The sequence below is a fragment of the Artemia sp. Qi Xiang Cuo genome, chromosome 9 (genome assembly GCF_049724085.1).
Source record: "Artemia sp. Qi Xiang Cuo chromosome 9, ASM4972408v1, whole genome shotgun sequence".
NCBI classification, from domain to species: Eukaryota; Metazoa; Arthropoda; class Branchiopoda; order Anostraca; family Artemiidae; genus Artemia; species Artemia sp. Qi Xiang Cuo.
The window spans coordinates 55,810,609-55,825,001 of NC_142802.1; the positions used below are offsets into that span (position 1 = coordinate 55,810,609).

General features: G+C 37.2%; 1 protein-coding gene across 7 annotated transcripts in view; it reads left to right on the forward strand.

The window, feature by feature from the left end:
* Positions 1-14,393, forward strand: part of LOC148948839 (immunomodulatory peroxidase-like) — a 130,894-nt gene that overhangs the window by 10,007 nt on the left and 106,494 nt on the right. For 2 of the 7 annotated variants that reach the window (XM_089094738.1, XM_089094741.1), the window contains exon 2: positions 4,934-5,308. In XM_089094738.1, coding sequence (XP_088950864.1) covers positions 4,936-5,308 — 373 coding nt within the window. In that variant the 5' untranslated portion in view covers positions 4,934-4,935. The other 5 variants (XM_089094739.1, XM_089094742.1, XM_089094740.1 and 2 more) reach the window with 5 other exon arrangements.

Sequence of the window (14,393 nt, forward strand, 5' to 3'; positions counted from 1 at the left end):
TCCATATTTTCTACAGATCGAATCTGATACAACTTTTTGCTTAAGGGTTACCAGAGACTTTTAAAAGCTTTAATTGAAACGCTTTCACTCTTTTTTTTAAGTTTTATTATTAAGATTACTTTCACTCCTTTTTACAGTTTTCGTCTTAACGGAACAGTAACTGACAACCGAGGATACTATAGATTTCTCTCATTTTTTTGCCGTGGCTGCTGCACAGTGGCAGCTGCCCGAATTGGGGGAAAAAGCTAATAAAAAAAATGTTAGGGTATTTTGTCATTGAAAAAAGTATTGGTACTTGTTAGTTATATGGAACACACCCAAGAAGGAAGTTAGGTTAATCCTAATGAAATACACCAAAATATGATGAAAGTATAAAACTTTAGAAACAAAATTATGGGAACTACAGCAGAAAATTATGGAAAGTAGGCCCAAACCCAGAACGCAATATATTAAATACCTAATCCCTAACCATTTCTATATATTAAATATTTAATTAAAATATACACACATCGTAGTTTTTTCTCACTCAAAATAAGCAAATCATTACCGATTGCAGAAGCAAACCGGTTTTTGTCATATCTTACAGAGCGAAATTCTTGAGTGTGTTCCGTATAATTAACAAATACCAAAGCATTGCTTGTAGTGTCATAGCACCTAAATTTAAGTTTTTATTGTAGACCTAGTAGTAAAACTACGTATAACTCTAAGAAACTGGGTGACAAAACCTAAATACCGGGTAAGGTGGACGCAAATAAAAACTTTTCTCCTACTCGTAAATTGATTTTATGAGCACAGACTAAAGGTATCCTCAACCCCCCTCCACCAAAAATAGGCTTTTTGTGACCTGAAACCCTTAAGATAATCCTTTAAATGAAAACCTTAACTAATCTTTAAAATAGAAAATCAACCTTTATTATAAATAAAGGAAAGTGAATTAATCGATTTTGCTTACCACCGACTCAGTTACTTCCCAATTTCTAGTGTGACGACTAAATTTAAGCAAGGAGTTAATTAATCCTATAGAATAAAATAAAGATGAAGAAATTTTTAGAGTGGTTGGGCAGGATTAGGACTGGGCGTTGGTCCCATAACCGTATGTGGTACGAAAAAAAAACACGAGGAGCAGTAACTGCGTAAAGGTCAAGGTTTTCACAAACCTAATGAGGATTGATTCATATATACCAGACATTATGAGGCACATTGAAATATACTTTGTACTGATGTGCATGGGTGTAAACGAAATACGTAATATGATGCACGAAACTACGTAATAATGATTACCAGTAATGGAGTTACATTAATCTTTTTTTTCTATTTGAGGTTTTATTTCAAAAACCTGATACGATACATTATTGGTTTTCCTAGATAAAAGATTGAGCATTAAGCTACTCGGTGAATATTGTAGGCAGATACAGAGGTTTAGGAGGCACTTCCAAAAAAAGCCTCCCAATTTACTTTCGTAACCATCAGAAAATTTGTGATCCTAATTTTTATTGTTCTTTTTATATAGGCTGACTTTTGAATGCATATTTTTATATGTTGGATCCACCACGAATGTAGAAATTAATTTTTTGAGAGGAGAAGGAAATCTTCATTAAAAAACTAAAAAAAAGCAAATTATGCAGATGAAGAAGGAAACATGAGGAAAACCGTGGAAATTTGTCCTTGACGCTTTTTGATTTTGAATGTATGTATTTAAAAATTTACCTCAGATGCATAATAAATAAGGCCTAAAGCATGTGTAGCTGTGTTGACCTCAGACGGCTTGGTGCTGCATTGAGTTGTTAGTATTAGTAGTAGTAATAGTAACTTTGTAATCGACAAATAGAAATCTTTGTGTATATAAATGAGATGAAAAAACATCTAAATTTAGTATTTTATTGGAAAAGGTCTTGTTTAAGAGCATCTTTCTAAAACACTATCCTAACACCAGTTTAAAAAATCTGGGGCCCAATTTAATGCCCGTGAAGCCCGTGATCCCTTTGGAGGGGCCACGGATCCACTTATTGCTTTAAATTTGTTTTTTTCAACAAATTGGGACTTGGCTCATTTTTGCACTGAATCAGGACTTAGTTTATGCAGAACCATTTTCCTTTTTTGATGTGAACATCAATAATAAAGTTGACACCCCCTCAAAATTTTCAAATTGGTGTATAATAAACAGACGTGCTATACTTTCGTCGGCTCTTTACGGATTATTGATCAGTGTGAACAAAATATGTCATCTGTTCAAAAGTTGATTCTCACATCAGCCGTGGCCCATCTTTCTCCCATCAGAGAGGAGCGAAGGGTGAAGCTCCAGTTTCTTTAGCAATGAGAAAACAAAATAAAGTCTAGTAGAATTGTAATACCATCCCTCTGTCTTAGCACTAAACACGGAACGTGAAATAGCAAAATCAACCGAAATCAGAAGCAGAACTGGCTTGTAACAGCAGTGATGACAACACTTTTGTCCCTATGGGTAAACCCTCTTTTTTGGATCTCTAAATTTTCTGTTTGTTACTCCAAAAGTACAATTTGGAGGTGGGGCCGTCAACTCATCATAAGCGCTTTCAGATTTTAGTCCAATTTCAATTTGAAGCTGATGCCGGCTTGCTTGTATACTTGAAAGGAGGTTTCCACTTACAAGTGGAAAGTAGTTCATAGAAATAAAACCTCGACAGAGCTATTTCAAATATTTATGTCTGATATAGACTATAAAACTCCGCTTCTACTCACACACTGTAGGCTCTGGTCAAGAATAAGCACAGCTATCCAATTGGCCTCAACTGAATACAGCTATCAAAACGCATTGTCATATTCATCAATCTGTCAAGAGGCACACATTTTTTCTAAAGAGTAAGAGTTAGACCCTTACCGCTTTTCCGCAAGAAACTAAAATTGGCGGCATAGAAAGAATATAAAAAGAGGAAAAAGTCCAAGTCATGCTCCTGCAACAGAATAACAGATTCGTATACATAGAGCCAATTAAAGATAATAAAACAAGAAGAAAAAAAAAACAAGTGTCATATATTCATAAAAAAGCATTTTACGTTCGATCTGATTTTTGACTGCTTTGATTTATTTAGTTCTTTCTGAGCTTCGTTAGGGATAGATCAATTGTAAAGTCCATTATTCAAACTGATAAGTAGTTTAGAATTCAGGTTGTGGGCGTCATATTTGTTGGCTTATTTGATATACAGAAAACGATATTTTTATAATGTTAAGTACTAGCATTACGGTACTGGATAGGCGTAATTTTTATATTCAATATTCAAACTTGATATCCGAACTAATAAATCGATGTCTGCCTTGATCTCAATCATTTTACATAATAACTCTTTGTTTAATGCAGTCATTATAATAATAATAATAATCTGTATTTAAGAGCCTTTAAAAGCCATATACAAAAAATACAAGTACTAAAGAAAAATTACACTCCATTTGACAACCTTCCCTTCAATACAAAATTCCTACTGCCACAATATAACGGGGATACCTAGACCTAATTAACCCACGAAGCAGCCTATCTTCCGGCTCCTTGGATAATTGATCCCCTTAAATGAGCTTTAATGCTGCTTGCACCTGAGGAGGTCAGTTTGATTATACTATCAAACAGAGAATTTTATATATATTATTTCTCACACTAAAAAGTGGAAGAGAATCCAGAGCCTCAGTTCCCACCTCAGGCTATGGCAATGTCACTAGACTACTCTACCAGCTACGTTAACGGTCATTAAAAGTATCGTCGAGCGTAAATTTTAATTTGAGAAAGTTTCTGCCCTTTCATGCTCTGTAATAAAAACAAAAGAAAATGTTATATGAACCGACATATCCATAGACATATGTTGAGTGAGACACCACTTTTACAAACACTTCAGGTGACTTTAGTATATTCTTCTTGACTGATTGGTGCATCGGTGAAACTGAAACTTTCTTAATTACTATATTGTATGAGGAATATTAATTGAACCAGTGAAGAAACATTGCACGGCAAGGCGTTTTACAGTAAGAACTTTCCATTTTAAACCATTTATTGTCAAATTTGTAATGGATTTTAACCCTTGGTATATTATGTGGAGTGCAGGGAATCCTTTTTGGCATGTCTTTCTCTCAAGGAAAAGTATTGGCTTCTGTCCTCTACAGAAAACTATTATGATTTTGCGACGGTTAAACCGAAATTTTCTTTATTACTATATTGTAAAGGGAACATTAATTGATGCAGTATTGACAAAATGATCAGCAAGACGTGTCACAGAAGGGATTTCAATTTTAAACCATAAAAAAAGAAGATGTATTAAATGCTAACCCTTCATATATTATGCGGAGTACAGGGAACCGTTTCGGCATGTATTTCCCTCAAAAAAATATCTTGGCTTCTTTCCCCTACATATAACTAGAATGGCTTCTGTGACGGTATTTTCCATAATTTAGTAATTTATTTATGCTGAAGTGTGTCATTTATTTTGAATCTTATCGTACATGATTGTGGGAACAAAAGTGCGGTAAGATTTTAGTGCTTGATCCTGGAAAGAGTCACAACTCACACACCTAGAACTAACAGCCATAATGGACAACTGGTAGGACTTCAAACCATGAAAAGGTGCTTGTGTCTCTTCATCTCTAAACTACGAAAATTGTTTTGAGGGCCTATAGCTCTTTCAAAATACATAGGCTGCAGAGATTCCAGTTGTTCCACCATAGCAGTCCCCCACAACTCGCAACCATAATGGACAACTGGCAGGATTTCAGACCTCCCAGCTGATAATTGGAATAAGAAATGCCCAAAAATTCAGGGTTTCGGTGGGAGGTCCAGTCCCCATGGTCCCTCCTTCTGCATACGTCCCGATATGTCCTTTTCTGTTTTAGAAATTTATTACAATGTTTTAAAATAGACTAAAGAACCATTTTTTTCATTTATTTTCTTTTGATAGTCCTAACATTTTTTTTTCAGACATGCATTTATTACTCTTCTTACCCCTAGTGGGTCTTGTTTTTGGTGAGTGTCCTCACCGTGTTAAGCGTCAGGACGGTTTCTTTCGAAGCTACTACAATCAGTTTCCGTCTGGTTTTGCAACACTCTCTATTGGAGGAAAGAAAACTCCAGAGCCGAAATATGCACATATAGCTGCACCGATCTATCCTGCGTATGAGCCAGAAGTAGAATACCCTGTACATGGCTGTTCAAAACTTTACGGTCAGCCAACTGAATGCAGACCGGCAGGAGAGTGTGCTGTGTGGTTTCAAGATATAATTGGTTATGATGGTACAACTTGTGAATTAGAAAAAGGAGTAACAGGACTTTGCTGCCCAGGAACACCTAAAAATGGTGAGCAAACTTCTTGAATGTTTTCCTTAAAATATGAAATGGTTATAATATTTTCCTGGACACGTCCAGGGGAGGGGGAGTGAGGATTAGTTTGTAGGCTCCCCCTCTGTTGTAAATCATTTCCATAGTTGACTAAGACTATTCTCCGCCTGTCAAACCAATAGCGTGGCACAGAAATAAAGTTCCTTTAACGCATAGACAACCATAAGTACCGACACAACAGGTAAATTAAGTGCAAAGAAGGTTTGGCTTTGAAGTTTATTTCAAGCACTTCAAACTAGAAATAAAAATTAAATAATTTAAAGCCTTAACTCTGTATCATTAGAAAGTGTTCTTCCAGCGGCACCAGACTTAACAAAGGGATAGGAACCCTAACTGCTTCAGCCCCCCCCCCCAAAAAAAAAATGCAGATATATTTTTTTGTATTCTTATATAATAAGATCCCATAAAAAGTTCAAAGTCACGAGTTCCAGCTCCAAGGACACTCATAGGATAGACTAAAGGGGAGCTTCAGAACTCTTCATTCCAAAGTCTTCTCAGTCTTTCAGTCCAATGTTCAAAAAGTATGACTGTTGCCTGGGAATCACTTTATCGCCCCCCCCCCCTTTGCCACATCAAAATTGTATCTCACGCAGAATTTGGTAAAATTGGTACACAAGTTTTTATCAGCCAGATATAAGATATCAGTCAGGTTTCCCAATGAATGGGAAAACTTGATTAATTTGAACCAATTGTATAAAAGATGTTGGAGTTTCTACCTGCTTATTTTAGGGATGTTATTTTATAATGAAAACGCGTTATTTTTAGTGAGATTATTGTCTTTTGTACCAAATTACATTCCTTATACCATTCTATATGATCTGTCAAAAATATTTTCACCACGCCCTTCTTGTCCATTATCCCACACGAGTCAGTTTTTGTAGTAGACCACAGTTTATTTATAGAATTAGCAGTATGATCATTCCCTATCTCACCCATTATAAAAACCCGGACCGAGGTGCAAGTGCTCCAGAGAACGTTTTTGCAGATATAAACATAAGCGGCATCAGATCTTTTCACGGGTAGAGAAGTCAGATTTCTCTTGGACGCGAAACTTGGCTTCAACGTTGGAACACTAATTTTGAAGAAACTAATTTTAAGTTAGTTTATTCCAATACATATATAAAAATCGGTAATTAGTCGTGCAATATTATTATTAGATGTTTTTAGGAATTAAAAATAGGTTTCGAATTCTCAAGTTGGTTTCAAAGGCATTTTGAGAAAGTTTCTGCCAAAATACGTGTTCCAGGGTAATTGGACCGCTGATGGCAGATCAAATGAGAGCAGCTGTTTGTACGCGCCGATATATATATATATATATATATATATATATATATATATATATATATATATATATATATATATATATATATATATATATATATATACACTACAAAACTTTACGAAAAAGAAAGTTTTTTTTAAAGAAAAGTAAAGGCCATATTAAACTTAAGATCAGTAGAAATAAAATTTTCTGAAAGTTCCCTAAGAATTTTACGAAAAACACTTCTTAACAGACGTTTGGTATTTTCTTGGATAGGGCTATTATGACAACTTTTACCACAGTAACCAATAATTAGAACCCAAGTCCTAAAATTGGTCTCAATCATGAACCCTTATCGCTATCTAAATTCACAAGGTGCAAAGATTTTCAAACAGAGGTGTTTATTGTTTAAAGTTCAGGAAAGGTCTGCCCATTTCATACGAAAACATTTATTGAAAACTAAAGTAGTCTTATCTAGAAAATAAATATCGTAGAAAATACACATCACGACGTGAAAAAAAAAGATAAACCATCCAGTGTCGGATCCAGAGGGGGGGGCGAGGGGTGCCCCCCTATAGTAGTCTAAAGTAGCGTAATTTACCTAATTAACGCAAGTTTGCATTAATTAAACTTGCTCCTAACGTAAGTTTTTCGGATCAACCTAGTTTACGCCCCCCCCTAAAAAAATCCTGGATCCGCCCCAGAAACCATCACCCCTATTCCGCCAGTTATTAGAAGAAAAAAAAATTTTTTATTTTCATAAATCCCCTTCTTTTAAAAAATCATAAAAATTCCATTAAGTTTATGTATGTAAATATTATATTAATTAATAATTTTTATGTAAATTAAGTCATACCTGTGAGATGGGGCACTTGCAAACCACTTGGCCGGCTCACCAAGTTTTTTTCTGCTTTCGCAATTACGAATAATGCACTTTGTAACCATTTCTCATTGATTGACGAAAACCAACTAACCCGCTAATGCAGAAATAAGTGGGAGGAGCTTTTTGTTCGCACCGAGAATGAAGACCAGAAATGATCTGCGATAAACTTACTGGATAATTCTATAAACTGTGTAGTAGACGATGGAAACATGCCACTACTGAGACGGCACAAATTTGCGAGTTTGTGAGATGTGTAATTTCTTCTTTTGCTTGAAAAACAAAAACAAGTTGTTTTTAGCTGAAAGTAAGGGGAAAAATTTAAACTCAAAACGAACAGAAATTATTCCTTACATGAAGGGGTATCCCTCTCATATACGGAATACCTTGCAATAACTTGCTCTTTACGCTAAAACCCTTCACACTTTTGAAAAAACCTTCTTATTTTAATTAAACGGCTCTTGTGTTTTAGGAGCTGTTTTTTTTTAAATCAGGACAAACAGTCAAACTTTAGCACAAAGAGCAAGGTATTAATGAGGGGACAACCCCTTCAGATACAGAATAATTTCTATTCGTTTTGAGTTTTAATGTTTCTCCTTACTTTCAGTTGAAAAACTTATTTTTTTATTTAATTTCTGATCGTTTTTCAAATAATGCAAATCTGGCTCACCCTCCATATAAAATTCTCTCCTATGACGGGAAACTAATCCTTGGAAATTTTCTCCCACATAAAATACACCCCTCCACGTCCCGTACAATTCTCTCCGGACAATTCCGTCCTCGCTGAAATCCCCCCCCCCGTCAAATTTCTTTCAGACGGTTCAGCCTGAAAAATTCTCCTTTTTTTTTTTTTTATTTATTTATTTATTTTTTTTTTACGGCGGCAAGGGGCTGCTCCCATTCATTAGGCCTATAACATATAACATTAAAATACAAATTTACAACGCATATACATTTTTGTACTTTAAAATATATTCACCTTTCTTATAACACTTTAAAACACTTTTCACTATATTTACATAAATAAAAGACAAAATTAAATATATAACACAATTTTTTCAGTAGGCCAAGGAGAAAAATTCTCCTTAGCCTACTTTCATTTGAAAAAAAAACTGCAATTTCTAATCGTTTTCGCAATCACTCCAGAAATCCCCTCTTCCATGGATATTTTTTTCCTGCAAATACAAACACGCTGAAAACATCCTCCGGGTAATTCCCCCGGGATATCTCCAAATGCAAAATTGAGTTGGCAAAGAGAAAGTAGGACAGACAAAAAGAATTTCGTATAGGAATTCTGTCATATCCCCCCAGTGTAAAATGATTCCCCTGGAAAGTTCACCCCTGGAAATTTCCCTCCCAACGGAAGCTTATCCTCGTGGAAAATCTCCTCACGCAGAAAATTTACCCCCTGCCCCCGAAAAATGTCTGTATGCTTCCAACGAATACTATACGTAAACAATGGGCAAATTTCGTGACTTATAGACATTTCCTTAAGGGTTGGGGGGTGGTGTCATTTTATCACTAGTTACGGGGCTTTTTAACTATGCTGAACAATTTGGCTATCTCAAAATTTTGATCGGACGACTTTGAGAAAAAAGGGGGTAGTTGCCCTCCAATCTTTTAGGTCACTTAAAAAGGGCACTAGACATTTTTATTTCCCTTCAAGTGAACCCTTTCCGATATTCTAGGACTATTGGTTCGATGCGATCACCCCTGGGGAAAAAAATTAATTAAACACCCATCCGTGATCTTTCTTCTGGCAAAAAATACAAAATTCCACATTTTGAAGATGGAAGCTAGAAACCTCTATAGTAGGATTTTCGGATACACTGAATCTGATGGTGTGATTTTCATTAGGATTCTTTGACTTTTAGGCTGTTTCCCCCTTTTTCGAAAATTAGGAAAAATCTCTCCGGGTTGTAGTTTTGATGGGTAACACTAAACTTAGTGAATCTTATATATTTGGAATAATCATAATAAGCCTTCTGTTAATATATCTGTTAAAAATCAACCATCAATCACCGTTTTTTAGAGTTTCAATTACTATTGAGCCACCTCGCTACTTACTTACAGTTCATTACCACGATCTGTTTGACAGTAATAAAAGGTAAGGATTGAGTCATTCAAACTCCGGTTATTAAAGATTTGTTTATTCTGCAATGCTGCGGTATACCAAGAGTGCAGCTGAAGAGAACTTGCCGCAATGGGAAATTCGTCTTGTATATACATATTTCTGACTGCTCAATGTCTAACTTCGCTCCTTAAGTTTCTCTTGTGATTTTAAAAGGTTACAGCTGTAGAGTTAATTTTGACTTTGTTTGACTGCTGATGAAACACAAGGAGGGTTGATAAAAAAGCTTCAGTTTATAGATCCCTGGTGAGACTCCGAAGGCTATAGGAATACTGATCGTATGGTCACACTAGACAGCCGGCCATATGGCGTTGTTGCAGCACTGCCCTGCCTAAAGAGCCACATTAACTTAAGCAATTTTTTACTCCAACTGGTTCTTAGTCTGAATTCAGACACACTTTCTATAAATTGTATTAAGAGATTAAAAAAAATAATCGAAAACACGTGGGGCCCTTCAAGGACAGAAAAGTCTCAGTCTCAATTCAAGCACGGGTGTTTTCCATTTATTCCTCCTGAAGACCCACCCCCTCCCAGCTATAATAAAAAAAACAGGTTAAAATCAAAATCAGTTCATGCTAGTTGAATTTTATTTGGGGAATCAGGAAATCACAAAACATCTGCCCCCTGATAAATATCCAGGCTGCAACCATGGTAACAACATAAAGGCTAGTTAAATGAGCAGATTGTAATTTCAATAGATTTGACCTTGAACTTTAAGAATCAAGTATTTCGACGTCTTAATTGATTACAGATGTAATTGATTCGTTTTAAGTTTCAATGTTTACCGATTCAGAAGTCGATTTGAAATAGTCACGAAATTGCATTCTCGTAACAGCTGCTTTAATATATATTGATAGCCAGAGCTGATAAAATCACTGGTAAATAGTTTCACACCTCTTATTAGCATTAAAGTAGTTGTATTTATGACCTTTGAAACCTGAAGTAAACTAATGCTACCATAACCATACTATGGCTATCACAAAAAAGCTACCATAAAATATCGGAATTTTGAAAATGGTGTACCATTTTAGTTTAATTATGTCGATAGCTGGCGGCAAACATGACTGCAAAAATGAAAGGAAAAACAATATCGCACTTGACATTTAAACTATCTGCAAGTATTCGTCTTGTAGTTTATGAAACTTAATTAGCCAAAAAATTACCTTTAGAGTAAAATTAAAAACTAGAAACAAATACTAAAATTGAACCTAAAAGGTGAAATATACTGATGACACGGCTTTACCAATATAGTACAGTCAATATAAGGTTTCACCGCAAACAAATTGCAACAGAAATGATTTTTACACCATCTTATAGAGAAAAAAAAAACTGTACAACATATAAAAAGTTGAGAAACCTAGCGGGGTGCAAAATTAGTATTTTTTAGCGTTTTGTGTTTTATTTTTCGTTTTTAAGCCTAAATTTTCGATTTTCTCAAGGCTTAGAGTTTACTTCATGGGAAACACATTTCTGATGTAGTGTTATGTGCTGAACTCGAATATTACATCAGATTTAAGATACGGTGAACCAAAAGTGTTTCACATTCATCACCATTCACGAAGTTCGCGATTCTATTATAACATAGTCGTTTGACAACGTTTCTTGAGTAGTTTTATGCGATGAACTCGAATATCACATCAGATCAAGGATATGTTCAACCGACAGTGTTTCACGTTCATCACCAAAAGGTTTTTTCAAAATAATCAATCATCTCTTAATGTATTAACTGACTAAAATCACAGGTAACAAAAATCACATTTGTAAAAGGCAGGCAACTTTTCAAATGACTTGCCACATTAATCACTGGCAGTGTAGTTTGAAACTTCGTCGTCGAGATCGTCGATGAGATCTTCTGATTTGGGAGAATTATCACATTCTGCTCCCTGACAAGTTTTGCACGCGAGAGTGCAAGACATGCCGTTTCTGACACAATTACATCGAGCAGAGGTGCAGTTTGAACGGTAGGAACACTTAACAATCTTAAGAAGTTGGGGAGGTGATGGGGGTAGGTCCTTCATCACAGGGTATAATGTACCATTTCGGTCCTTCCAGCCCCACTCTTGAGGGTCCAATTCTAGATTACGGTTGTCATTCCAGGCGTGTACCTGAAAGTAAACTCTATAGCTGTGAAATGCTGCAGAGTTTGATGTGGGAGGTAGCTGCTCTGGGTGAACAAAAGCCGTTGCTGTGACGAGCTTTCTTTCGAAGAGCTGCTTTCGAAGCTCGTTCAGATTTCCCCCTTCTTTCCACCATATATTATAAGAAGTGCGTCTTCTCCGGCTTCCTTGACTTCGATTTTTGTTGCTGCCTTCTTCATAAAGACCTTGGCAGATGCTCGAAAACTTTCGTCTTCTATCACTTTTTTCAGGGTAAGGCCTTTTCCGATGTTGCGGACACGTGATGTAGAATCACACCCAAGGAATGCATGGGCAAAGAAGATCAGACCACATACTTCTTGGCCTAATCTTTTTTTCATTTCATGAACATCCCAGCACCTTCGCTCTTTATTTTTCTTTGGCTCTGGGGCGAAGTACACCTTGTTAGTGGAGACATCACAGTGGTAGCAGAGAAGGACCATAAGATCCGTATCTTTTCCAATAACGGCAGTTACCTTCTGTTTAGCTGATTCGATGGCAGCTTTTACAATAGGCACGTCTGCATCACTGGGGGCTTGGACTACAAAATAGCCTTTTTGCCAGAGATGAACTGCAAGCTCACTAATGAACCTTGACTTGTTTTTTTTGTTCCCGAGAAATTCTTCTTTCTTAACCTTCAGACGCATGTCATTCGTGAAGAAAACCTCGCGACCAATCGTTCGATTACGATACGAATTGGCCATATCTTTGATGGAAGGTCCACTATCATACCCATCGAAAACAACAGTTGCGCCAGGGTACTTCCGCAAAATATACAGAGAGTAGCTCTGTATGATACTCGCATACGTGTCATTTTATATCCATGGGACTCGGTGCAATAGAGATCCGCCGTCAAGTACGTAGTGTGTCCCGTCGTTCAGCACACACGGAATTTCTTTGAGTTTGCATGCAAGTGCAATGGCCTTGGTGAATTCGGCCTTGTTCAGCACTCTCGGCATAAATGAGCTGTCAAACAGAGCAGCGGGATAGGAATAAAGTTCATACCGGAAGCACTCTGATTTAGGAAGTCTTGTCCTTTTGGCTAACGCAATGAAGCGTTGGAAGAGCAAAGCTGGATCCAGTCGCGTGCAAAAAACAACACCAGTTTTGGTTTGTTTTTTATTTACATCCTGGTACATTATTAGGAATAAAAAAAACTTAGCCACATTTACAGTCAAATCAAATACGAATTTTATCCCGACAGCCTTCGCAAAGTCAACGTTTGCAGATTCATATGCAGTCAAACCGGTAGCAATGCTTCTAAGCTGGGTATCCCCTCCGAATGGTGAGCCATTTTCAAAGTACGTGACCATCGCCTGCGTATCCTTGAAGTCTTGTTCTTGTCTGGGGCCTGCGTTCTCCTTGTGCTGCTCGCTTGTTCCATAGAGAATTTGGGTCAGATCTTCCATTAGGAGGTTAACAGCAGAGCAGGTTGGGCGTGCTAAAACCCACAGCGACCTCTGGGTTTCGGTCATGCCCGTACCCCTAGTCAGTCCGCCTGCTGTTTTCAACGAGCAGATAAGCTCTTTTTCAATAACTAGATCCATCGACAAGCCAGCCCAATAGCGATCAGATCGTCTGACGACGTGCATTCCTTGTTGGAATCAACTATGAACAGTAGGATGGGTTTCTTCAAGCTCCACCATCTTCTGAAGGTATATTCGGCACGATTTGGCATAGTTGTTGTGACCACAGGCCGCAAGAAAAGGTAGCATTTCAGACACAGACTTTAGGTGTAAGTCCCAAAGCCCCATCCACCCAGCTTTGATGAAAGAACGAAGTATCCCAACCATATTCATAAGCTGAAACCACAGCTTTGAAGTTCTGTGCTGAGACAGATCAAGTATCTTCTGGTCAACGAAACCTTTGATCCGCTTGAGTGCAGGATTTTCTTCAACCTCCGTCATTGTTGCCTCTCCATTCATTATCTTGCTGTATAGTGTTTTAAGGTCTGCAACTTCTTTGGTGCCCAACTTTGTTTCAGGTTCTGAACAGGGATCATCGTCAAATAACTCGGAGAGCAGCACGGCATGTAGAGCACTATCAACTAGCAAGAGACCTCGAACAGCTCGTGAAATAGCCTTTCCACTTAGGAGATGGGGAACTGTGTTTGGGGCATATGCAAGTTCCAGGACTTCGCGGAGACCGGATCCTTCCATTGTGTATCCTATGCATCCAATAAAGCTCATGGTTGTGTGAAACCCACCGAGTTTCAGAACTACTGCTGAGAGCTCACTTCCTGGTTCAGAAGCCTCAACCATTTTCATAGCTTTCCACCACAATGGCTGATCGAAGGTCACGACTGGGGCGAATCCATGGCGTTTAGCTTGGTGTGCGATGAACATCAAGGTAGAGTACACACAGGTGTCATCACTGGCAGAGAAAAAAGGGAAATATGGCCACGAAATACGAATTTCTTGTTTGGTGATGAATGTGAAACACTAACAGTGGGACATAACTTGAATCTGATGTGATATTCGAATTCAGCACACAAAACTAGTTCAGAAACATGTCTCCCATGAAGTAAATGCTAAGCTCTAGGATAACGGAAAATTTCCGCAAAAAACAACAAAAAACAAACGGAAAACGCTAAAAAACACTTATTTTGCACCCCGCTGGGTTTCTCAACTTTTGAT